Source organism: Leuciscus leuciscus (assembly GCF_965113295.1).
Source record: "Leuciscus leuciscus genome assembly, chromosome: 2".
NCBI lineage: Eukaryota > Metazoa > Chordata > Actinopteri > Cypriniformes > Leuciscidae > Leuciscus > Leuciscus leuciscus.
This window is the reverse complement of record NC_138726.1, coordinates 12,180,804-12,206,798: the sequence shown is the minus strand read 5'-3', so window position 1 is coordinate 12,206,798 and position 25,995 is coordinate 12,180,804. Positions and strand designations below refer to the sequence as shown.

Here is a 25,995-nt window from a genome sequence, read left to right as displayed (position 1 = left end):
CACACACACACACACACACACACACAATCACTTTAAAATAATTTATAACAAATTAACTCAACTCCAATTGTACTCCCAAAAGTTCACAAACATTAACTGTAAAAACTAAATAATTGTTGTATAACTTAAATTGTGATTTCTTGTAGATTTACTAAACTTTCATTATTTAAAAAAAAGTTGACTTTATCCCAAAGTGATTATCTCCCTTGATGGTTGATATTTGTCATCGCAAATTTATTTTACTTGATGTATTTTGTATAACTAGCCAAACTAATTTGTGTGTAAAGCAAACATTTTATAAATAATTACTTAAGATACAACTGACATTTTCCACTCTCTAACAACTAATTTTCCTGTTCTTGTTTGTTCTCCGTCCAGGAGCTTTTTGACATAATTCTGGACGAGAACCAGTTGGAAGACGCCTGTGAGCACATGGCTGATTACCTGGAGGCGTACTGGAAGTCCACTCATCCTCCCAGTGACACTCAGGCAAACCCTCTGCTAGAAAAGCTCACCGCAGTGGCTGCGGCTGCAATGGCCTGCAAGGAAGCACTGTCTGATCCACAACTGAAGGTGCTTATGAAACTTCAGTACATTTGAATAATCTCGTCATGCTTTAAAGAAGTACACTTATTTGAATGTGTTGACTAACAAACTACAGCACAAGTACTTGATTATAATTCTAACTGCAGTGTGTTATTCGATATTACATTTAAAGTTAATATATTTTCAACTTATGAAATTGCAACTTCATTAGAGATGTGTAATTACAAATATATTTAGATTAGATTAGATTAGATTCAACTTTATTGTCATTACACAAGTACAGGTACAAGGCAACGAAATGCAGTTTAGGTCTAACCAGAAGTGCAATAGCAGCAAGTGCAGGATATACAGTGGTTCCATAAGTGCAGAACATGGATATGTACTGAATAAATATAGAGTTGAATACTATTATAAACAAAAATTTACAGATAGATTTGTCCTATGAATATAATATACAGATAACTATTACTGTGAACAGAATTTACAGCTAGATATGTACTGAATATAATATACAGATGGCTATTACTATAAACAGAATTTTTACAGATAGATATGTACTGAATATAATATACAGATGACTGTTACTATAAACAGAATTTTACAGATAGATATGTACTATGAATATATATACAGATGGGTGTTACTATAAACAGAATGTGAGCATAATATACAGATGGCTATTACTATAAACAGAAGTACATGTATTTAAATACATGACATACATGTTTGAATAGAAATTACATTCATGTATATTTTAGTTTACCATAATATGCATGTCAGTATATGCGGCAATACACTTTACCCATTTTTCAAACACAATAGAAGTTATTATGTAATTATAATATAGAATTTTAAAAATATATAAAAAAAAAAAAAAATATATATATATATATATATATATAAAAAAAAAACCCACTCATCCTTATTTTTGTCATTATGTCAAATTTGTTTTTTTCTGGACTACACATCTCTTTTATTTCATAACGCTGCAAGTTAAAATGTTTTATTCACTTAATTCTGCAGATGTAAAAAGTTAAAATGCATTCTGTATAAATTGCATTTTGAATAAAATTGGCGGTAATTTATCTGGTAATAAATACCAAGTATTCTTAATCCTAAACAGATACATATATATATATATATATATATATATATATATATATATATATATATATATATATATATATATATATATATATATATATATATATATTTAAAAAAAAAAACACACATGCTTCTGTATATTGCTTGAGCTATATAGTGCTTAAAGGTACACTATATAACTTTTTTTTGTTCAAAATTTAAATTCAATACATTAACAGTCACAAAACACAGCTGTAACAAAGATTAATCTATATTTAATTTATACAGTGAACACTATAGTGTTATTTTACATTTAGGCCTAATTATATACACTACAGTTAGACTACTTTTTAACTGTTATATTGTATTTATATACTCAATTAGTGTATTTGATCTTATTTTTTTACTGACTGTTCACTTGCCTTTAATAATGTTTGAACTTTATTAGTTTTGTTTTTTTAATGGCTAGAGGGCCAAAAGTTACAGTGTACCCTTTAAATCAAGCAATTTCCAGAAACATTCGCAACAAATAGCCTAAAATTCATACAAATCCTGAATAAAAGTCACAAACATTACACTTGTGAATAAACATTTACTAATAATATTAACACATAAACGGGCCATCTATTAACTAATGGTGCATCATCTGAGTTTCCAGTGTTGACAGCTGTAAATCAGCTGTTGGGTAACTATTATCAAGACTCTTACTGCTATCAAAGTTACAAGCCATACTACATGTTGTAATATTCATGTTTTTGCGAATATGCTTATTGTTCTGTTGACAAACACTGCTGCTGCTCAGACTGAGGAGGTTACTCCTATTAAAGACTAGTAGCCTCAGTTACGGTGAGTGTGTGCGTATGTGCAACACTGACGCTTGGTCATGATTTCATTTGAACAAGTTCAGAATGGTGACATTTCATTAGGATTTAGCCTGAAGGAATTACTCACCCAAAACCCCAAATGAAAATACTGTCATCATTTACATCAAACCCATATTATATTTTCTTCTAGGAAACGCAAAATAATTTGAGCTGCTGTTTTCCAGACAAAGGGCAAGCTTGAATATGCAAAGCACAAATGAGATTTATGTGCACAAAGCTTTTTTAATGGATGTTTATATGGGCTACTATTATGGTACTTTGGAGCTTTTTGTCCATGTCTTTCTTTTTCTTTCTTTTTTTATCTTGACAGCACATGTGCTTTCATTATATGTAAAAGACCAGCATCAACCTCCATTTTTCCACAGGGAAAAGAAAATCATAGTTTTGAAATTGCATAAGGATAAGTAAATGAGGTCGGTTTTGGGTGAACTATTCCTTGGATCTTATTGTTGACTTTTAAGCTTTTTAATATGGAGTTATTACATTGGCATTCTAGGAAGAGTGGTAGTAGATTTAATGTGGTTTGTAGTGATTTGCAGTGACTTTTTTAAAGACTTGCATGTGCGTGTGTTTGGTGGTGCAAAATAACTAGTAATTTTGGTAACATTTTACAAGGTTTCATTTGTTAACATTGGTTATCTACATTAGTTGATACTACTAACTGACAATGATAGATACTTCTAAAGCATTTTTTTATCTTAATGTAAAGACAAGACACTACAGGCAAACCCATTGTTATTTCATGCACTGGTCAATTTTGAGATTTTGGCCTATTTGGGCTTCCATAACATCTTTTTTTCAGAATAGTGGAAAGAAAACATCCAGAATACACATTTAACAGTTTATTTTATTACACTTAATCTATTTGTGTCTGTGGATTTAGATTACAATAAATATCTTTAAAGGCAGTGAGTTATAAATATCCAGTTGACTGCAGTTTCTGATTTATGGAGTGATAAAAAAAGAGCTATCCAAAATCCCCTCCGCAAAAACTTTTAACTCATATGTCAACAAAATGAAACAAGAATGTTGAACTTGGCTTAATCCAATGTTCAGATTTATGTTCTGGAAATGCAGGCAAATTTGTGCATTTTTAATGCCTCAATTGCATATTTAAACGCAACATTTTAGAAAACTGTGATTAATCAACTGGGGAAGTATGGTGACGTCTATTTGTAAAAAAATATATATTTACCTGTAGTCTCTTGCCTTGATTTCAACATTTACTACTACATTATTAAAATAAAGTGTATCTGTTTAATGGACCTGAGCAAACATGAACAAAGATTGATGCATATTGTAGCAAATGTATAGAGTGGTGCAGGTATGACGTCACTTTCTAGGCCAATCGACAGTTGGCATCACACTGGTTCCCTCGACAAAAACCCAATAGAATTTTCCCCTAGGCTTTTGGTTATCGCCAAAAAACAAGCTCTATGATCAACAAAAGTTTATGATGCTTGCATGTTTTGTCCATCAAGATTTTCACAGATGAACACAACTTTTAAAGCCTAAATCCAGTCACCAGAAGTTAAAAGCTAAAGGAGGCTATAAACGAACTACAACACGGTCGCTCGACTTCAACGTCACCATCACTAAGCTTCCGACAACTCTTTCAGTTTTTCCAAGAATGTTTAGAATAGTTTTAAGCATAATTAGGCTGTAAAAGCAGATTGATCTTACCTTTTCAGCGTTATGATGTTTAATCTCCCCGACAGCCTCTATAGTCCCATTTAGCCACTTGTTAGCAACCTCCTTTTTCAAGACACATAACAACTTTGAAAAAATTATGAGTTGAGTAATACTGATGTATTTTATGTTGTAGAATAAAAAGTGAAAGTGTCTTGAGCTCGTGTTCACCACAGACCTTATTTCAGCCATTTAACCAAAACCCCATTCAAAAAACCCGATGACTTCGGAACGATGGAACCAGACGTGCTAAAATGCTAACTCGCTTCCGCCTTCTGGCCTACAAAATGATGTCATACTGCAATACTCTATTGCTCATTGTTAGTCAATGCATAAACTAATGTTAATTAAAGGGATAGTTTCCCCCAAAATTTTAATTTGCTATTATTTTACTTCGCCTCAGGCCATCCGAGATGTAGGTGAGTTTTTTTTCTTCAGTAGAACATTTAAAAAAAAAATGTTTAGCTGAAATCGTAGTCCTTAATGGTTCATATAATGCAAGTCAATGGCTATTGTCACTTTGAGAGTCAAAAAAACATAATTATGCAGTCAAAACAAAATTAATACCCGTGGCTACTGGTGATTAATTGAGGTCTTATGAAGCGAAACGATCGGTCTGTGCAAGAAACTGAACATTAATTACATAATTATTACCTGTAATCCACAGCCTTTTGTTTTGCCTGTATGTTTTTTTTGTTTTTGTTTTTTTACTCAAAGTTACGGTAGCCATTGACTTGCATTATATGAATCATCAAGGACTACGGTTTCAGCTAAAAATCTTCTTTACTGTTCTACTGAAGAAAAAAAGCCCCCTACATGTTGGATGGCCTGAGGGCGAGTAAATCAACAGCAAATTTTCATTTTTGGGTGAACTACCCTTCAATGGGACCTCCTTATTGTAAAGTGTTACCATCATTTCAAGGAAAACATTTTGGAACGCTACTTGCTGGAAGGACCTTGTGAAGTAATCCCAGAGGATGATCTTTGGTTGGGTTTCAAAAAAAAAAAGTTCTAAAAAGCACTTCCTCCAGACGAAAACCGTTAAAAGGCCTTTTTTCACATCATGGCTCACACTAGGAACATAAAAAGACTAAAATATATATTTTTTTTTTTCCTACTGAGAGCCATGATGTGAATAAAGGCTTATCTTTTTTGGACTGGAAGAAGTGCCTTGGATCTTTTTTCTAAAGATATCAGATTTTGTCTTGTTTTCCAGTCAAAATATATAAACATCCTTGTAATTTTGGGTGTGCAAATCCATATAACTGCATTGATTTATGCGCGTGTTGCTAAAACAGGGCACAGGCGGTGACCAGGAAGCAGATCGACCAATGGGCGACAGGACAGGCTTTTCTGAAAACCATCATCATCATCATCATCATCATCACTACCAAAATCAGAAGCAAGAAAGTCTGGAAGAAGACAACATTGAGGAGAGAAATGCTAAAGACCAACAACAGTTACAGAGCGAATGGAGAAGTAGTCACAAACATCACCATTCCTCAACCACGCGGACTGAACACCACAGTCATCCTCATCATCATCACCGCCATCACAATCGGACCATGCGGACATTTTCCAAACAAGAGACGTTAGAGTCCACGGATCCCGAGCCTCTTGCTGGACATACACAGACTCACAGAGATGCGGAGGAACTGGACCCGTCGATTCAGCCAAACCATCATCACCATCACCATCATCATCATCGCGGGGACAAAGAGAAAGAATATGACCACAATGAGAGGAACTGCAGACAAAGAGGAAAGCCGAGATCGCAGCGAGAACATCACCATGAGAGGGACAGGAAGCGAGGCGAGGGGGAATGGGCGAGAGAGCATTACATAGAGCAGTGATACAAACACACACTACTGCTGACCTCTTCCATGGCCTGGGATTGGCCTCACGTCAATGTTATGTGTTTTTACAGGGCAGTGTAATGTTCGAATATGTATCCATACAAGTTTTTTTCCAAGTGTGGACAAATTAAAGACAGTTATATATTAATTTAATATGGCATGAATGATGAAATTGTGTCTTTCTTTAAAGGTTGCCTATTTATTTTTATATTTGCATTCCTGGTCTTATTGAATGAATCATAGGTGCATGTTATTCCAAAGAAAAAAAAATGAAAAAGAAAAATCCAATAACTTGCTCTGCCTCTGAAATGTCACGTATGTGAGTGACATTTTCAGAAATGAACGCAAGTAAAAATTCCAGCAAAAGTGACAAAAATGGCAGAATGTGCCTCGTTTAGAAATCTGTTTGTTTGTATCTGATATATTTCCTAAAATTCGAGTAATCATTTGAATTATTATTTTGCTGTTGTTGTTGAATATTCTGTTCTCCCAGAAAGATGTCACATTACAGAAGTAAAATGTGTCGTGAATGCCATTTCGTGTTGAATTCTCAACTGCATCTTCACTGCTGTTTTTGGTTAGTTCTAAAACAAAATAGTTTATTTATTATATGTTGTGTGGATGTCATTTAGAATTGTTATTTAATGGTAATTACTTGTGTGTTAAAGGTGTGTATTGCCTTGCATATAGGATAAAGACATTACAAAAATGACATGATAGTTTTGGTTTGCTTAAACTGCTGTCCTGACGAATTGACCAGGAGTTAATGAAATGCCACAGTTAAATTAAAAGATGATGATTTAGAGATCTGAAAGATGCTCATAAGAGTATTTTAGGATTTTTGGAGCGTTTTACATCAAAATGTGTTATTTGAGCTGTAATGTTGTCTTTTAGCAGTGGGACTTATGTTTTTGTAGTCTTGCAGCTGGATGTTTCTGGTTTTGGATCACTGAATTTGTCAGGGCGGGGACAAAAAAACAGTTAATTCAAATATGGTCTTTCAAAGACTTACTCAAATAAGTCATATCATGAAAAATGAATGAATTTCCATGATCTTTTGAAATAAAACTGTCAAATATAATATGCAAACATAGAAATGACCTTTCCAGTCAAACAAAAAGAAAGGAAAGAAAATGCAGCAATTTGTAAAAATGTGTTATTCAGTAATTTTGATTGTTGTGACTTCAAAACCACCCGCAGAATGAGGGAACAGCATCTGCAATCTAGATACTTCTGGCCATCTTTTGAAGGCCAATCAGAATTTCAAAATTACACTTACAATTGTTTTATTGTCAATTCAATATATTTTTATTTATTATGTATTATATTGATATAACATTTAGGCCTGGTTTTGGAGACAGGGCTTAGATTAAGCCAGGATTAGGTCTTAATTAAATTAGGACATTAAACCAGGATTAGGTCTTAGTTAAATTAGGACATTTAAGTAGCTTTTATAAACGTGCCTTAGAAAAAAATTATTACTGGTGTACATCTTGAGACAAAACAATGGCACTGACATATTTTAAGATAAGTCAGTGCAAGTTGCTTTCAGTTAAAACACCTCAAACATACATTTAAGTCTGTCCGTGAAACCGGGGAAAAGTGTTTGCATTTCCCATTCGTTTTGATGCAATAATACAGAATCTGTAGTCTGTTGAGTGGGTAAAATGAGTACAGAGTATTGTTGTCATCTACATATTGCTGATAATAATATACACACAAACCTAATAATTACACAGGGTAGTCGTTGATTCTATGTGATTCTATGCAGTTGTGCTCATAGGTTTGCGGAAGTAGCAAGATGTTTATCATTTAAAAAAATTAAATAAGGATCATAAAAAGTGTTTGTATTATTATTTTATTAACATTTATTGCACAAATGATCCTGTTCTTCTTATTATGCTCTGTAACTTCTTTCATATTCAATGGCTGTTTGTATGTCATGTGATAGTTGTTCATAAATGACAGATTTTTCTGGGATAGTTAAACAGTGACTATATGATGCTGAGATCCAGTTTTTTACCCTGGACGATCACGCTACTATTACGAAGAAAAATAATAATTAGCTGGTCAATGCAATACACTGCAATAAAACTGTTTCTTTCGGAAATATGTAAATATATATCTTTTGAAGAAAAGTAACATGTTTGAATATTTCCCAAAAGAAAAATTAAATAATTTACACAGACCATCCTATTGAAAAGATTACATTCCCTTGTATTGTCTTTTTGAGTATCAATAAATGTTTTTAACCTTTGTAATGTAATTTGTGTCCCTCAAATAAGTGATTCAGGCACATGAAAAACCACTGCAGAAACATCACCTGATATTCTGAAAAATGTAAGTTGTTTTGTCCATACAATAAAAGTCCAAGGAACCAACTGATTTATATCTTTGTTGTGTGTTCAATTTCTAAGCAGATTCTCAGTGACTAAATTATGACAGTTTTCTATATTTGTGTAAACCATTCCTTTAACTGGGGGTTATTTATTATTTTATATATGTATATAGTATACGTAAATATATCTGGCATAAGCAATTAGTTGCAATTAGGGACCAAGAACTAAATTTGCGATGGCATGTATTATATACATGGAACCATTTCCCCCTATCTTATTCCAATCCTGAGTTGCCAAATGCATATCATGTTTTCAATTTCCACCAAACAAGACTTTTTTATTCTAGACTGTTCGTTGTACCTTCACAAAATTGTATTCAGTTCAGCATTAGATCATGGCAGAAAATAAACCATTAAAGGCTTCATGATAGTTCAAACCGTTCTCCAGTTCTTTAACACTGATGGCGAGAACAACAAAAGGCACTTGAGGCTGTATCTTGGCAATGTTTTAGTGTACTGAAAACTTAAAAGATTGTCATCAATTTCTCACCCTCATGCCGTTCCAAACCCATAAGACTTTCATTCATCAACACAAATGAAGATCTTCTGAAGAAATCCGAGGATTTCTGTCCCTCCATAGACAGCTATGCAACTGACACTTTGATGCTTCAAAAAGTTCATAAAGAGATTGTGAAACTAATCTATTGGTTTTGTCCAATTTTTCTGAAGAGACTCGATCGCTTTATATGACGAACAGATTCAATTTAGACTTTTATTCACATATTAAAATTGATCAGCAAACAAACAGAAGCTCAGCCGAACCTCATTGGTTCTTGCAGAAGCTCAAACGTGCTGCGTAACACAAGAATGAATCTCATTGGTTCTTGCAGAGGCTCAAACGTGCTGCATAACACGAGAATGAATCTCATTGGTTCTTGCAGAAGCTCAAACGTGCTGCATAACACGAGAATGAATCTCATTGGTTCTTGCAGAAGCTCAAACGTGCTGCGTAACACGAGAATGAATCTCATTGGTTCTTGCAGAAGCTCAAACGTGCTGCGTAACACGAGAATGAATCTCATTGGTTCTTGCAGAAGCTCAAACGTGCTGCGTAACACGAGAATGAATCTCATTGGTTCTTGCAGAAGCTCAAACGTGCTGCGTAACACGAGAATGAATCTCATTGGTTCTTGCAGAAGCTCAAACGTGCTGCGTAACACGAGAATGAATCTCATTGGTTCTTGCAGAAGCTCAAACGTGCTGCGTAACACGAGAATGAATCTCATTGGTTCTTGCAGAAGCTCAAACGTGCTGCATAACATGAGAATGAACCTCATTGGTTCTTGCAGAAGCTCAAACGTGCTGCATAACATGAGAATGAACCTCATTGGTGCTTGCAGAAGCTCAAACGTGCTGCATAACATGAGAATGAACCTCATTGGTGCTTGCAGAAGCTCAAACGTGCTGCGTAACACGAGAATGAATCTCATTGGTTCTTGCAAGAAGCTCAAACGTGCTGCGTAACACGAGAATGAATCTCATTGGTTCTTGCAGAAGCTCAAACGTGCTGCATAACATGAGAATGAACCTCATTGGTGCTTGCAGAAGCTCAAACGTGCTGCGTAACACGAGAATGAATCTCATTGGTTCTTGCAAGAAGCTCAAACGTGCTGCGTAACACGAGAATGAATCTCATTGGTTCTTGCAGAAGCTCAAACGTGCTCCGTAACACGAGAATGAATATCATTGGTTTTCGTACGTCAAGCGAACATGCTTGAGCTTCTGTTTACAACTGATGTGCGAGTATGTGAATAAAAGCCTGAATTAAATCTTAATTAATTTAATTCAAATATCTTCACTTGTGTTTCAAAGATAAACAAAAGTCTTACGGGTTTGGAATGGCATGAGGGTGAGTAAGTGATGACAATTTTCTTTTTTTAATTTATCTAACTTTTAATTATTTTCTTCTATGTGACTTCTAGGTATTATATGACATGACACAAATGGCTAATGGGCCAAGTCCACAAAAATAATTTATGTTTGGAGATGGTCTGTATTTAAACAAATAGTTCAAGTCATTCTTCAGTCTTATAAATTAACTAATTTATTTTAATTTAATACAGTTATACAGTACAAATATTTGCTAATATGTACAACATTGCATAAAAAAAGATGAAAACAATCCTTGGAAACAAAACATTATAGAGATGATAAATGGTGTGTATATTAATAATCAAAACCCTGCCAGTTGTTCTGTATTAAGCTTGTGTGAACTTCTCACCATTTTTTATAAACTTGGCAATAAAAAACCCAATAGTATCAGTGTTGGCGTTTTGTAGAAAGCTCTCAGGGGAATGTGCGAAGCGAGCTCCTCTCCATGCTAATTCTGGGCGAAATCTCTGTAGTAGCCATCGTTGGTCACATGACAGACCTGCTCCTTGCATCCCCTCAGATCCTAAATGAGGCACCTGGAAGAGATGCCAAACACAAGGTTTCACTCACTGTTACGGCTTTCCGTTAAGCCACTGGTATTGGTAACTGGATTTTATAACAAAAATTGTCCAAAAGAAAAAGAAAAAACTCAATTTCCATGACTTTCCAAAGAGGAAAAAATAAAACGAGGTAGATTATGACAGACTCAAGATTCAAAGATTCAATATTGTTAGCCACTTGAGGTGACTTTCATGTTTGATCTTCTGTGCCTTGTTTAAAGATCCGGTAATGACACTTCATTGTTTCCCTTCGTATTTGTTCTGTTTTAGCTAGATTTAAAAGTATTCACTACTCAATTTGTTTTGACAGTTCTGGGTTATAAAAAAACTTTTGTAGTTTTAGCAATGTATTTCATTCTTACCTGTGGTTCTAGTGTTAAACAGGGGAATGTCTTGAGAACCCAGGCAACCTGCTCTTCATTCTCTGCAAGTGTCACAGTACAGGTGCTATACACCAAAACACCTCCCCGTTTTAACAAACGTACAGCCTGCAACAGACACAGTCTATAAGCTATAAAAGACTTGCACTGTAACATGTAGTACACAGCACCACCTTCTGTTTACTGACTTAAAGAAACACTTTCAATGGGTAGTTAAATGAAATGAGATAGATGGCTCCAAACAGTGTTATCCTTCCCTAAAAATATCACAAATCGGTTTCGTTAATTTAAATAAAGCTGAAATAAAATATAAATATTAGATGTAAACCTAAACTAAAACGATAATTGGAAATGTTGCCTTGGCAACTAGCTGTAATAAAAAGTTGAAGTACTAAAATTAATAAAACTAAAATAAAAATAATTCACAGCTAAATAAAAATAGATAAATAAAAACAAAAGCACAAAAAATTACTAAAACGAACATGAAAAATATAATAAATACTATACTAGCCTCTGAATAATAATACTACTGTTCCTAACTTCAGAGACTTTAACTAATGGCGGTGATAAAGACACGGCAACAGCAAGAAGTAGCATAACTAAGTAAGTACATTTTAATAGCTGTTTTTTCCTTCACTGTCAATTAGGGACGACCATAATTAACCGACAATAGGATTTTTTTTTTTTGACTGATTAATACTATCAGTTAAACGGCTAAATAAGTTATTCAAAGAAACACGCTACACTATCAGTCAAATTAGTTTTTGAGAGGGAAAAAAAACGTATGTTTTTGATAAGTCGCATTTTATTGTTACATTCAGAAATAATGTAAAATACCGGTAAATAAAACAAAAGGTTTACAAACATTATAAACATATAACCTGGGCTATTTTAGTTCCCCTCACTCCACAACAAATCCTTTAAATTGAATGGTATTCAGAACAGAACAAGAATGAAAAATATAAGTAGCTATAAAACACACCAATAATAGCGCCATAACATATAAACATCAAGCCAAAATGAATTTATTTAAAGCAATGTTACCGTAGTGAGGAGTTTCCTCTGTAGAGGCTGGTAGGAGCAGACTTCTTTCAGACTCCAGCTGTAGGTCATGTTGGGCCTTTGACCCAGTCCACTGCAGGGAGCGTCTAATAATATCCGGTCAAAACTCTCCTCAGGATATGGGGGACCATCAACAAGTATACACAAAGTTGCAATTAGTAAGTCTACAAAAACTTTTTTTTTTCAAAATATGTTCAGCTGAAAATATGATCTAAACTGAAATGAAAGCTTTTTATAAATAATACACTTGATGGTCAAAAGTTTGGCATGATTAAGATTTTTTCAATCTTTTCGAAAGAAGCCTCTTATGCTTACCAAGGCTGCATTAATTTGATCACAAATATAATAATCAGAATTGTTTATTGATCACTAAATCAGCATATTAGAATGATTTCTGAAGGATCATGTGACACTGAATACTGGAGTAATGATGCTTTGCATCACAGGAATAAATTACATTTTTAAATATATTTAAATAGAAAACGGTTATTTAAAATTGTAATAATATTCACAATATTACTGTTTTTGCTGTATTTTTGGTCAAATAAATGCAGCCTTGATGAGGATAAAAGACTTCTTTCAAAAACATTGAAAAATCTTAATTATTCAAAACTGTTAGTGTATATAATTGTAATTATATATTGTAATTATGAATCACTGTGAAAGACAGATTAAAAACAAAGGCGATAATAATAATAGGAAATAAGAGGAACCTGAAATGTTTATAAAGTATTTACTCAAATAAAAAGCATGAATAACATGTATACACCCCATAATGCAACTGCGTGTCGCAATAATTCACCACGTGTGAAAATGTTCTAGTAGTTATATTACACTATTAGCAGAAAGAAAGAAATTAACTCATTAATGTGTATAATTGAGTGATTATTATGTTCTCTAACACTGGTTTTAGAGGCTTACCAGCACTGTTTTCCTGAGCAGGGTCAGAGCTCACCGCATGTATGCTGTTACAGCAATATGCTTTAATACAGTCCAACTTCAGCATCTTTGCATTCTGAATGATCTTTTCCATTTTGGATCGGATTTTGTCCAAAGCCACAACAGTACCCTGTAGAGACAGCAAATACATGAGTTTGTGGTAACAATTTACAATAGGATCCTATTTGTTAACATAAGTTAATGCATTAGCTAACAATGAACAATATATTTTTTATAAAGCATTTATTACTCTTTGTTAACGTTAGCTAGTAAAAATCGAATTGTTAATTTTTTTGTTCATGTTAGTTCACAGTGCATGAACAAATGCTAACAAATACAACCTTGGTTTTTAAAAATGATTAAAGACAATTAAATGCTTTAGTATTGTTCACTGTTAGTTCATGTTAACTAGGACACTTATCACAAACTGTCCTTACAGAATTGCTAAAAAACACTTGCCTGGTTTCCCATAAGAGAAGCAATGTGTGTCGTCTTTCCTCCAGGGGCAGCACACATGTCAAGGATTCGCTCTCCAGGACGAGGTCCTAAAACATGACTCACGACCACTGACGGCAGATTCTGTATGAAAAATACAAACACATCAATTCACAAAAGACACCTCGATTTGTATGTATTCATGGCTGGAAGGTGTGATTTAAAACACACATATCGCTCGCACACAGAGATCAGAGAACACGCTGCACACACACAGAAACATTCAGGAGCACAGAACTTAGCGCTGCCCCGCGACTTTTATTCATAAAAGAGCTTCACTAGTGAATCGCTACATTATATTTCTTCACTATTAGGAGAAAGATGCTGTAAAGACGCAAGTAATTTACACACGCATCTCTCTCTTAATAATTAATTCTAATAAATGCTATAATTCATTCATTCATTTATACACTACTTTATCTCTTTGTCAGATTTAAAGCAGACAGAATGCTAGATCTAATGAGCTGTAAATGACAAAAATAACCATAATTTTTACACATAATTATGTGCTGCAAACATGAATAACAGCTTTAACTGGTCAATATTGGCAAATGACCATGATGTAAGCGGATAATCCACAGCTAGCTGTGCATAACATGATCTGAATGCACTTTGTTTGTATTAAAATCATTTAATGCACAATTATATATGTATATACACAATTAATATATATTCACACACAATATATATGGACAAAAGTATTGGGACACCTGACCATTACACCAACAGGGACTTTAATGATTAAATGACATTCTAAATACATAGACATAGTGTATGGCAGCTGTATGGAGTTGGTCCCCCCTTTGCAGCTTCTGTATAACAGCTTCCAATCTTCTAGGAAGGCCATCCACAAGATTTTGGAGTGTTTCTGTGGACATTTTTGGTAGAGCATTTGTTAGGTCAGGCACTGATGTTGGACAAGAAGATCTGGCCCGCAATCTCCATTCCAGTTCATCCCAAAGGTGTTGGATGGGGTTGAGGTCAGGGCTCTGTGCGGGCCAGTCAAGTTCTTCCACACCAAACTCATCCAACCATGGGTTTATAGATCTTGAATGTGCACTGGGGCACAGTCATGCTGGAATAGAAAAAGGCCTTTCCCAAACCGTTCCCTCAAAGTTGGAAGCACAGCATTGTCCAAAATGTCTTGGTATGCTGAAGTATGCTAGAACTCTTCACTGGAAGTAAGGCAGTTACATGCAGTTGCTCGGCCATGAAAACCCACTCCACGAAGCTCCCGCTGCACAGTTTTTGTGCTGATATTAATGCCAGTGGAAGTTTGGAACTTTTCAGCTATGGAATCAGCAGAGCATTGGTGACTTTTACACACCATGCACCTCAGCACTTATTGACCCCGCTCTGTGACTTTACGTGGTCTTCCACTTCTTGGCTGAGTTGCTGCTGTTCCTAAATACTTCACTTTCCAATTATACCACTTACAGCTGACCGTGGAATATCTGGCAGGGATGACATTTCACGAACTGACTAATTGCAGAGGTTTTTTTTTTTTTTTTTTCACTAATGTTTGTAAATGCAGACTGCAAGGCCCGGGGCCTCATGTATCAATCTTGCGTACGCACAAAAACTTTGCTTACGCCAGCTTTCACGCTCACGGTCGGATGTACTAACAGTGAAAATAACGCGAGAATGTGCGTTCCTCCACGCCAATTTCATGTCTGGCGTACGTACATTTCTCATTGTTTTTGTCCGTTGGTGACTCTTACAGGCAATGAAGTGAAGTTGCAAACATTACACAAGGAATTGTTCTACAAGTCTATCGCACCACCACCTGTGGGAAGCATTGCTATTAATTTGCAATTTATAAAATAATTGACATATTGTAACGATCACCAGCTGGAGTGCCCTTGAGAGCCACCAGAGGGCACTCCACATAAGACTCTCCTATTCACTCACAAACTACAGTTCCCATAACTCACTGCCTGGACTCATCACTTATCACTGATCACATTCACCTGTACCTCATTCACTGATTGCATTCACCTGTCTCATCCTGTTAGTCTGTCTATTTATACCATGTTCATTCATTCACTCACTGCGAAGTCTTGTTGTACTGTTAGTCTGCATTTCCGAGCATTTTCCCTGGTTTCTTGTCTGGTTTTTGAATATCTCGCCCTGGTCCCTGGATTACTCTCTTGCCTCTGGTCCCTGCCTGTTTTGTTAGTTTGTTTCTTTCTTTATTTGTTTGTTTGGACTGCCTATCTGTTTTTTGACCTTTTGCCTGTACTTTGGATTACGCCTTTGGATTACCCCTTCAATAAAAGCTGCACTTGGATCTTAACCTTCGTGTCTCGGAGCAGTTCATGACAGAAGACTTCGCCGCTTCAGATCCAGCAGCCGAGAAAGAACCGAGACCCACCATGGACCCACTAATCAGTCTCTTCCGCCTCAGCCAAGGTAACCGATCCATTGAGGAATATGTTGACGAATTTTGTGAGCTCTGCCATGGGGTAGACTTGGACGATGCAGTCTTAAAGGATAGTTTCCGATATGGGCTTGAGGACATGTTAAATTATCTCATGCCTGACAACACCCCTCAATGGACTTTAGGTCAATATATTGAATTCGCCCTGAGGATAAGCGGCTCATCCTCTTCTGTGGGCCCTGTGGATGAGGGTTCCCATGAACTTACCACACCCGTTGAACCGGAATTCTGCTATACCTCCCCGTACTCTCGTTATGTCTTAGCAGAATTTCCAGAGCCCCGTCGCTTCCCAGCAGATCTTCCAGAGCCCCGTCACTTCTCAGCAGATCTTCCAGAGCCCCGTCACTTCTCAGCAGATCTTCCAGAGCCCCGTCACTTCTCAGCAGATCTTCCAGAGCCCCGTCACTTCTCAGCAGATCTTCCAGAGCCCCGTCACTTCTCAGCAGATCTTCCAGAGCCCCGTCACTTCTCAGCAGATTTTCCAGAGCCTCGTTACGTCTTAGCAGAATTCCCCGAGCCTTCTACTGTTGAGGGGGCGTTTCCAGAGACTGTTCCCGTCACGCCAGCCATCAAGCTAGTCACCGGATCGGTCTATTATCGTCCAGGACTGGTATCCAGTGTGGCCGATTCCCCGCTGAGGTCAGTACGTGTTGCCATAAGGGCCATCGTGCAGGAGTCTCGTCCCGCTGAGACTATCCTGCATAAATCATGTTTCACCGAGACCTTCCTGCCTGAGTATCTTCCTGCCGAGCCTGCACTTCACGCCAGTCCAGCTGAGCCTGCACTTCACGCCAGTCCAGTCGAGCCTGCACTTCACGCCAGTCCAGAGCTGTGTTCATCGCAGGTCCTGCCCAGCACAAAGCCCTCACCGCTGTTCCTGCCCAGCACAAAGCCTTCACCGCTGTTCCTGCCCAGCACAAAGCCTTCACCGCTGTTCCTGCCCAGCTCAGAGCCCTCTTCGCCGCTGGTCCTGCCCAGCTCAGAGCCCTCTTCGCCGCTGGTCCTGCCCAGCTCAGAGCCCTCTTCGCCGCTGGTCCTGCTCAGCTCAGAGCCCTCTTCGCCGCTGGTCCTGCCCAGCTCAGAGCCCTCTTCGCTGCTGGCCCTGTCCAGTTCAAAGTCCTCTTCGCCGCTGGTCCTACCCAGTTCAAAGCCCTCGCTGCCGCTGGTCCCGTCAAGCTCAGAGCGCACTGATCCTGAGCCAGAGCTTCACGTCAGTCCTGCCGAGCCAGAGCCAGAGCTTCACGTCAGTCCTGCCGAGCCAGAGCCAGAGCTTCACGTCAGTCCTGCCGAGCCAGAGCCAGAGCTTCACGTCAGTCCTGCCGAGCCAGAGCTTCACGTCAGTCCTGCCGAGCCAGAGCCAGAGCTTCACGTCACGTCCGCCCGTCCAGAGTCTCGTCCCGCCGAGACTGAATCTGTTCCTGAGCCTGATACTGATCCTGAGCCTGAATCTGTTCTTCCTCTTTCCACGCCTGTGTCTTCGGACAAGATGGCCGACTCCACGCCTGTGTCTTCGGACAAGATGGCCGACTCCACGCCTGTGTCTTCGGACAAGATGGCCGACTCCACGCCTGTGTCTTCGGACAAGATGGCCGACTCCACGCCTGTGTTTTCGGACAAGATGGCCACCACCGAGCCAGTGTCTCAGGACAAGATGGTCTCCACCGAGCCAGTGTCTCAGGACAAGATGGTCTCCAACGAGCCAGTGTCTTCGGACAAGATGGCCGCCGCTGAGCCGGTGTCTGTCCCTGAGCCGGTGTCTGTTCCTGTTCCTGAACCAATGTCTGTTCCTGTGCCATGGTCACCTCCCTGGCCTCCTGAAGGGTCGTCGCCTCCCAAGTGGTCGTCTCCACCCTGGCCGCCCGAGGGGTCTTCACCACAGTGGCTGCCCGAAGGGTCGTCGCCTCCTGAAGGGTCGTCGCCTCCCAAGTGGTCGTCTCCACCCTGGCCGCCCGAGGGGTCTTCACCGCCGTGGCTGCCCGAAGGGTCGTCGCCTCCCAAGTGGTCGTCTCCACCCTGGCCGCCCGAGGGGTCTTCACCGCCGTGGCTGCCCGAAGGGTCTTCGCCCTGGTCGCCTGCACAGCCTGCTCCGCCCTGGTCGCCTGCACAGCCTGCTCCGCCCTGGTCGCCTGCACAGCCTGCTCCGCCCTGGTCGCCTGCACAGCCTGCTCCGCCCTGGTCGCCTGCACAGCCTGCTCCGCCCTGGTCGCCTGCACAGCCTGCTCCGCCCTGGTCGCCTGCACAGCCTGCTCCGCCCTGGTCGCCTGCACAGCCTGATCCGCCCTGGTCGCCTGCACAGCCTGATCCGCCCTGGTCACCTGCACAGCCTGATCCGCCCTGGTCACCTGCACAGCCTGATCCGCCCTGGCCTCCCATCCTGCTGCAGTATCCAGGTCCTCTGCCGCTCCACGGGCCTGGCCCTCCATCCCGCCCCCGGGTCCGCCTCCGCTCCACCTCCCTCCTGGACAGTTTAGGAGCGTCTGGAATCCGCTCCTTAAAGGGGGGGCTATGTAACGATCACCAGCTGGAGTGCCCTTGAGAGCCACCAGAGGGCACTCCACATAAGACTCTCCTATTCACTCACAAACTACAGTTCCCATAACTCACTGCCTGGACTCATCACTTATCACTGATCACATTCACCTGTACCTCATTCACTGATTGCATTCACCTGTCTCATCCTGTTAGTCTGTCTATTTATACCATGTTCATTCATTCACTCACTGCGAAGTCTTGTTGTACTGTTAGTCTGCATTTCCGAGCATTTTCCCTGGTTTCTTGTCTGGTTTTTGAATATCTCGCCCTGGTCCCTGGATTACTCTCTTGCCTCTGGTCCCTGCCTGTTTTGTTAGTTTGTTTCTTTCTTTATTTGTTTGTTTGGACTGCCTATCTGTTTTTTGACCTTTTGCCTGTACTTTGGATTACGCCTTTGGATTACCCCTTCAATAAAAGCTGCACTTGGATCTTAACCTTCGTGTCTCGGAGCAGTTCATGACACATATATTGTCACACGAGCCTTATGGGAATATTCTATCAATTATGCAATTCAGTAAGAACATATAAAAGCATATGCCAATTGATACTACCCTTAGTTTATGGCAATGACAGCTTTGGTTTAATGTCCACCTTTATATCAGACCATTTCTTTTTAAGGTCATTTAGGGTAGACTGTGTACAGTTGATAGATGTGTACAGTTGAGACACCTTAAATAACTTGCGTTCGCAGCAAGCACAAGTTGTGTTTTTTTTGCTGTGCACGTGCGTATTAGTGTCCTCTTTGATCGTGGGAAATATGAACAACGGACGCATCTCCGATCCGAAGATATTGGGAAACGTTTTTTTTTCTAAGATATGACGTTCACTTCACCATGCACTCTCCACAATGAATAGCTTATTATCCTTATGTGACTGTTAAACGTAACTGGTATCACCACAAACGTTATTCTGTATTTCATGGTATTGTGTCATGCAAGGTAATTGCAAAATCTAGAGAAATGTGCGAGGTGGCCAGCGGGGGATAGTTGAGACACATATCTACTGTACCCCCAATAGAGCTCTATTAGGAAACACATTGTTTAGTTGTTCAGTGTTATTATAACCGTTTAAACGCCGTAATTAGCCAGCATAGGACGCAAATGCAAATAAAATTTGATATTTGTGATATTTAAACCGTGTATTATTAATAAATATTGTTACATATCTTGTTCCTGCTTTATACATTTTAACCAGTGCTAATTTAAATAAAATGAATGAATATAAATGGATGAATAAACAAAAATGTTGCCCAATTGTTATTTTCTTTATTTGTCTTTATTTTTTATATTTACAATGAATGGTTAGATACCTTCACATCATTAAAAATGGGTGTCTCAACTGTACCATGCACCACATATGGGTACAGTTGAGACAAAGTTGAGACAAAAAGCACCTTATTTTTATGAGCTAATTGTAGAAAATATTAACTACTTGTGGGTATTATTGATTGATAATATCTTAGTCTACAAGCTAATGAAATGTCATGTGGCGTGTCATGTGGAAATTCACTTCTTTTCAGTGTCTATTTTTGTGTGAAAAATCAAAACGCAAAAAGTGTCTCAACTGTACTCAGTCTACTCTACAGTGCGACTTTCAGATCCCACCGCATTGACGGCATCAGCCAAACTCTCCCACTCATATTTTTTCCTTTTGTTATTTATTCCGGAGGACAAAGTTCCAAATAAAATATATATTTTTTTGTTTCTACCTCCGATAGTAGCACCTCCAATTCACTCTCTGTAAAGTTTAGTTTCTTGCTGCCATTTTCTTACTGCTTTCTTTTGCCAAAGTGGACTCATTACCATATTTAAATTAATTTAATTAAGGGAGGAGACTGGGTGGGGCGCTGTGCTCGTGCATGTGCGCTCAATTTTACGTTAACTGGGATGTACAAAGAGAATATGCGTGGGATCCTTCGTACGCAGAGATTCATACATATGTTTTTTTTTTTGTTATCTAATAAGATATAAGTTATCTGAGACACAGAAACATGAAGGGTACCTGGAGAAAGACCTCATCTGTAAGAACACCATCAAAGGAAGGACTTTGATAGAGAGGCTCTGTCATTCTAATCGCAACACCCCTGAGTGACAGAAACACACATCCACATGTTAAAGCGAACTGGCTTTCAACAGGGTAAAAAGAGAACTTGACTCACTTGACAGGTCCATCTGAGCAGAATAATTCTGAGCGATCCACCTCAGAAATTCCATTACCCAGAAATACCTTCTTGCCCTTGAACTCTTTGGCTCCACGTGTGCACTTCCCCTCAACATCAGAGAACACAGACACCATGTCACCCACTTTCATGTCTGAGAAACACACAAAGGCAGACAGATGGATGCAACAAGGTAAACACATTTAACATTTTACTCAATCAAAATGTAGGTGTTCCCAAACTAAAGAGATTTTCTATGGCCCTCCAAAAATTGGGAATAAAGGGACGGATCACACTAGATTATTAATTATTTATTAAAAGAAGCTAGTATTGATACTTAGGCCACGTTCACACAGCCGCAGAATGAAGTTGCAAGTCCTGTATTTGAGTCCTTAATACTTACAGTTATTTACAGGATGACAACCGCATTCAACCAAACTAATATTCCGTAAATTTTCAAGACTCACAACCGCATTCTGGGAAAACTTGGTCTGTGTGATGGAAACGGACTGGACAACTAGTTGTCATAATCAAAACATTTAAACAAATAACCAGTGCTATGTTGATAAAGTGGACAAAACATTAAAAAAAATAAAAAAATGGCCTAAGAATATTAAAGGGATAGTTCACTTTAAAATGAATATTATAATATTTTTTATAGTATATTTTTTTCCTACTATGGAAGTCAATGAGACCAGAAACTGCCTGGTTACTGACATTCTTCTAAATACCTTCCTTTCTGTTCAGCAGAAGAAAGAAATTCATACAGGTTTGAAACAACATGAGGGTGAGTATATGATGACAGAATTTTCATTTTAAAGTGAACTATCCCTTTAAGCAAGCATAATTGCTTTCAAGCAACTTGCCAACTAAAATCTCCACCAGATCTAAATATTTTTGAGCCACTTTAGAGTATTTTTGAGGAGCAAGTCAGAAAACGTTTTCCTCCACCAGCATCACATAGTGACCTGGCCACTGTTCTGGAAGAGGAATGGCTCAAAATCCCTCTGGCCACTGTGCAGGACTTGTATCTGTCATACCCAAGACAAATTGATGCTGTATTGACCACAAAAGAGGCCATACACCATGCTAATAAATTATTGTGGTCTAAAAGGTTTCAGTTTCCAGCCCCTGAATATTACTCATTGTTAGTTCAAGTCAGTTAATGCATTAACTCATGTTAACAAATGCGACCTTATTTATTATAGTGTTACCAATAATACTAAGTACATTATAAAGATGCAAAGTGACACGTGTATGTGCTGCTCACACTTTGGCGTGCCGAGGATGCCAGGCGTGAATACGTGAGCACCTCGAAGAACAGCATTGCCACACTGAGCGCCAACTATAACTTCAGCGGCCAGCAAATCCACATGCCTGCAGAACAAGGTTGACAGAAACATGCACATAAATGAAGAGACACTATAGTTAGTTATGGGCCGTTCATTTAAACACGTGCTACATGGACATCTTTGACTGTTGCACTGGCATCTCGAGTCTTTTGCAGTGTCTCACGAATGACACAGCATTCTAAAAAAAAAGGAGCTCAAGTTAAAATAAGTTCAAACGCATCTCTAGACTTTGCTTTTTTCGTTCAATTGACCTGCGTCTCATGTTTTTAACGCGTGTGTGAATAGTGTGAATAGCCTCTCAAGCTTCTGAGAGAAAAAATGTCATGCCAATGATCAATTCATCATCATCTTAGACCTTAAATACAACTTCTATTTTAAAAACAATAAGAGTAAGACAGATAATACAAGCATTTTCTAATATTCCACTACATTCTCAGCATACCTTGGGCCGTGGACTGGAAGCAGTAGAACATCTGGAAGCTGTGGGTGAGTGTAAACAGCTGGAGCTCTTTTCTGCTGCAAAGATACATGACGTTGAGATCATTAAAAAAAGGTCCTGAAAATCATTCAGAATCAAATATATTTAAACTCATGTTTAAAGTTACACTGATTGATTCACAGCACCATACAGTGACCCCAAAAAGTATTCATATGTAACTTTGTTACTTAATGTAATTACTTTTAACCAAACAAATATTTGCATGTTCATGGTTCTCTGATGTCAGTTAAGGGTCACATGACGTGCTGGTAGACAAATAAAATATTTAATCTTTATTGGCATGTTTTATTTTATTTGGTTGACTAATAAAAAAAAGGATAAACTTGTGATAGTATCTCACAATTCTGACTTTTTGTGAGTTTATTCACAATATTTAGTAAAGCAATTCTATTCTGATGCTTTTGATTGGTTCTCGTTTGAATTTGCAGCACCACATCTGCCAATTACGTCAATCCACATTACCACTGAAAGCTTTAGGCAACGACCTGTCTGAGAGTTGCCACCATGGCAAGTGATAAAAATACGTTCCAGCGCTGGAAATTAGAAAAGTAATGAAAAAGTAATCCAATGTAATCAATTACATTACTTTAATAAAGGTTTATTTACAAACCTAATTATTAAGTTTTAAATAGGGTAGCTTGTAATCTGTAACCTATTACATTTCCAGTAACCTTCCCAACACTGTCTGTGTGTGCACATATGAACACACACAGACCTGTTCTAAATGTTGCTCCAGTCTATGCTGAGTCTCCTGTAGTGGATGCAGGTGTGTGCTGGCTCTCAGACAGGTGAACAAGGGTGGATGAGACAGACAGGACAGCAGAGCTTCAAACACCTCTTCTTTATCAAGCTCAGACACCACCTAAAAACAGATATGAGAACAGACATGTCACTGTCTTTTTAAATGGCATATTGTAAACTTTGCCCGTCATAAGGAAGAACATTTCGATAACACTTTATTCTAAGGTGACGTACATATAGTGATAATAGTAAATTACACATAATTGCAAGCAACTGACCATAAACCGAACCCTAACCCTACAGTAAGTACATGTATACAGAGGTGGACAGTAACAAAGTACATTTACTTGAGTACTGTACTTAAGTACACTTTTTGAGTATCTGTACTTTACTTGAGTATTATTTTTTCTGGAAACTTTTTACTTTAACTTCACTACATTTGAAAGACAAATATCGTACTTTTTACTCCACTACAATTCTGTCAATGTCCTTGAGTAGAAAGTAACATCAGTCAGTGGATGATTTTGGTTGCAGGGGTTGCATTTTGGTTGGAAATTAAAGTCGGGTTGACGTCAGAATTCTGATTGACATCTGATTGACATCAGAACCCGACGTCAGATTGACGTTGGATATTGATTGAAAATAAAAGTCGGGTTGACGTCAGAACCCGACTGATGTGGGTTTCTGACGTCAACCCGATTTTCATTTTCAACCACAATACAACGTCTGTCCAATGTTGGAGATCAACGTCAATCTGACATTGGATTCTGACATAAACCTGATTTTCATTTTCAACGTTGGGTTTAGTTTTCTAAATGCGAATTTTTTCACTTTTTTGGAGCACACTAGCTTATAGATAACAGTAAGGCTAACATATTCATACTAAAAGCCAAAAAACTTTAAATAGGGCAATATTTGAGGGAACAGCCATTTGGGTGTCCGAAACCATTGTGGACGTTATTGAGTGCACTTATTCAGTCTCACATTCAATCCCACTACTGGAACTGTGTTCTAGAAATAAATGTGATATTGATATGAGGGTAGGTATGCAGGCATAGATTCAGAGGCATACGGTACTTTAAGTATTACATACAACAATGCAACAATAATAAAACAATGCATTGACATTTACTTTTTACTTTTGATACTTAAGTATTTTTAAAAACGAGTACTTCTGTACTTTTACTTAAGTAAAAATAGGTCTTTACAACTTTTACTTGTAACGGAGTAATATTTGACCAGTAGTATCTGTACTTTCACTCAAGTAAGGAAGTTGTGTACTTCGTCCACCTCTGCATGTATAGTAGTTAATTAATATTACTCAGTACTTGTTTGTGTAATTACACTGTAAGAATGTCATCATAAAATAAAGTTTAACCAACATTTCCATCTCATTTGGGAAAAACAACAACAACAATTTGCTTGGCCTTAAAGGTCAATTAACATGAATTTGATTAAAAGTGCTAACCTCTTTCCTAGTATAAACATTGCAAAGATGTTCTCGCACTTCTGACTTCATGGAAAGCTGAGGGAAAACTGACATCGTGTCTCATGTGGGGAAACATAAAAAGACATTAGTATCAGTTGTAAAACAACTATAAGTCAATCAGTCCTAGTCTTCCACATTGCCGTGTAATAAAACATGACAGTACACGCGTTCCTGTGTTCAAAAACAACTGCGTAACGTTAGATAGAAATCAACAAGAGCAATGGTCTCGAACAGTACATAAAGACCACGTGCGAGCTATTTTTCCGGCATTTCAAAGAAACACATGAAAAACGTGTTTTGACTCAGCCAGTTGTGTGTGTTTCTTAAACAAAAGGACATAAGTTCATATGCGTTTGAGCTCTTACCGGCTAATTTTAACCATAAGTAAGCGGAATTGTTTTCTTCTTCTTCTTCTTCTTCGAACGCATTCGTGCATTCACTTACCGCCACCTACTGTTTCCTTTGCAAAACCACTATGGTAAATATATCAAAATATCAGGCTTCTCAAATTGATTGGATCGATCCAGTCATGCGAGTTACCATTTATATATGGTAACCTTAACATGCCCGGATACCAGCTCTCTTTCTTGCCTCATTGTTCTAAGATTTTGGCAGAATAAAATATTATGTCATATTTATGGGCTAGTTCAAAATAATATTGTTGTGAATTGTAATAGGTATGCCCATATATATATGCTAAAAAAACCTCCGTTAACTCCAGAATAATGATTGCAGATGAATGCATCTAAACACCGCACCATATTTGCAAATGCATAATGGAACACTAAAAATAACAAAGCCAACTGATTTGCTGTGCTTCATAAAGTTAGATACACAGTCTTCTACCTTTGTGTTTTGGTCTGATTTTTTTTATACTTTTTGCTTCAAATCAAAGTTTACACTCTCAGATTATGTGAAAATGCTAAATGCAACTGCACATGAAAACAGGCTAAACAGTGACATTGTACAGCATTATTTATTCTTCGCAACAAGCCAACAAGCTAAGCTAATTGTCTGAAC

At 38.1% G+C, this 25,995-nt stretch overlaps 2 protein-coding genes across 6 annotated transcripts in view; one reads left to right on the top strand and one right to left on the bottom strand.

Annotated features, from left to right (window-relative positions):
• Positions 1 to 8,443, top strand: part of cacnb2a (calcium channel, voltage-dependent, beta 2a) — a 44,933-nt gene extending 36,490 nt beyond the window's left edge. For all 3 annotated transcript variants that reach the window (XM_082152072.1, XM_082152073.1, XM_082152071.1), the window contains exons 12-13: positions 379 to 573; positions 5,501 to 8,443. In XM_082152072.1, coding sequence (XP_082008198.1) covers positions 379 to 573; positions 5,501 to 6,055 — 750 coding nt within the window. In that variant the 3' untranslated portion in view covers positions 6,056 to 8,443. The remainder of the gene's footprint in view (positions 1 to 378; positions 574 to 5,500) is intronic.
• Positions 6,462 to 25,938, bottom strand: nsun6 (NOP2/Sun RNA methyltransferase 6). Of its 3 annotated transcripts, none has more exons than XM_082152590.1 (12): positions 25,341 to 25,938; positions 24,955 to 25,034; positions 23,461 to 23,607; positions 22,689 to 22,762; positions 22,165 to 22,271; positions 20,895 to 21,048; positions 20,738 to 20,819; positions 13,729 to 13,848; positions 13,254 to 13,399; positions 12,313 to 12,463; positions 11,251 to 11,376; positions 6,462 to 10,864 (listed from the first exon to the last, which is right to left on the bottom strand). In XM_082152590.1, the coding sequence occupies exons 2-12, from the start codon at positions 25,027 to 25,029 to the stop codon at positions 10,655 to 10,657; spliced, it is 1,392 nt and encodes a 463-aa protein (XP_082008716.1). In that variant the 5' UTR covers positions 25,030 to 25,034; positions 25,341 to 25,938; the 3' UTR covers positions 6,462 to 10,654. The 3 variants fall into 3 exon arrangements, with proteins under 3 accessions (XP_082008716.1, XP_082008717.1, XP_082008718.1); XM_082152591.1 differs by having other exon boundaries at positions 12,313 to 12,460; XM_082152592.1 differs by having other exon boundaries at positions 22,689 to 22,759.
• Positions 25,939 to 25,995: the final 57 nt, after the last annotated feature.

Coding starts and splice junctions, on each gene's coding strand:
- nsun6 (XM_082152590.1), bottom strand. CDS start 25,029: ATGTCAGTTTTCCCTCAGCTTTCCATGAAGTCAGAAGTGCGAGAACAT. Junction 20,820..20,894: donor TGCTCAGATGGACCTGTCAA/GTGAGTCAAGTT, acceptor TCTGTCACTCAG/GGGTGTTGCGATTAGAATGA. Junction 12,464..13,253: donor CCTGCTCAGGAAAACAGTGC/TGGTAAGCCTCT, acceptor GTGTATACTTGT/TGATGGTCCCCCATATCCTG.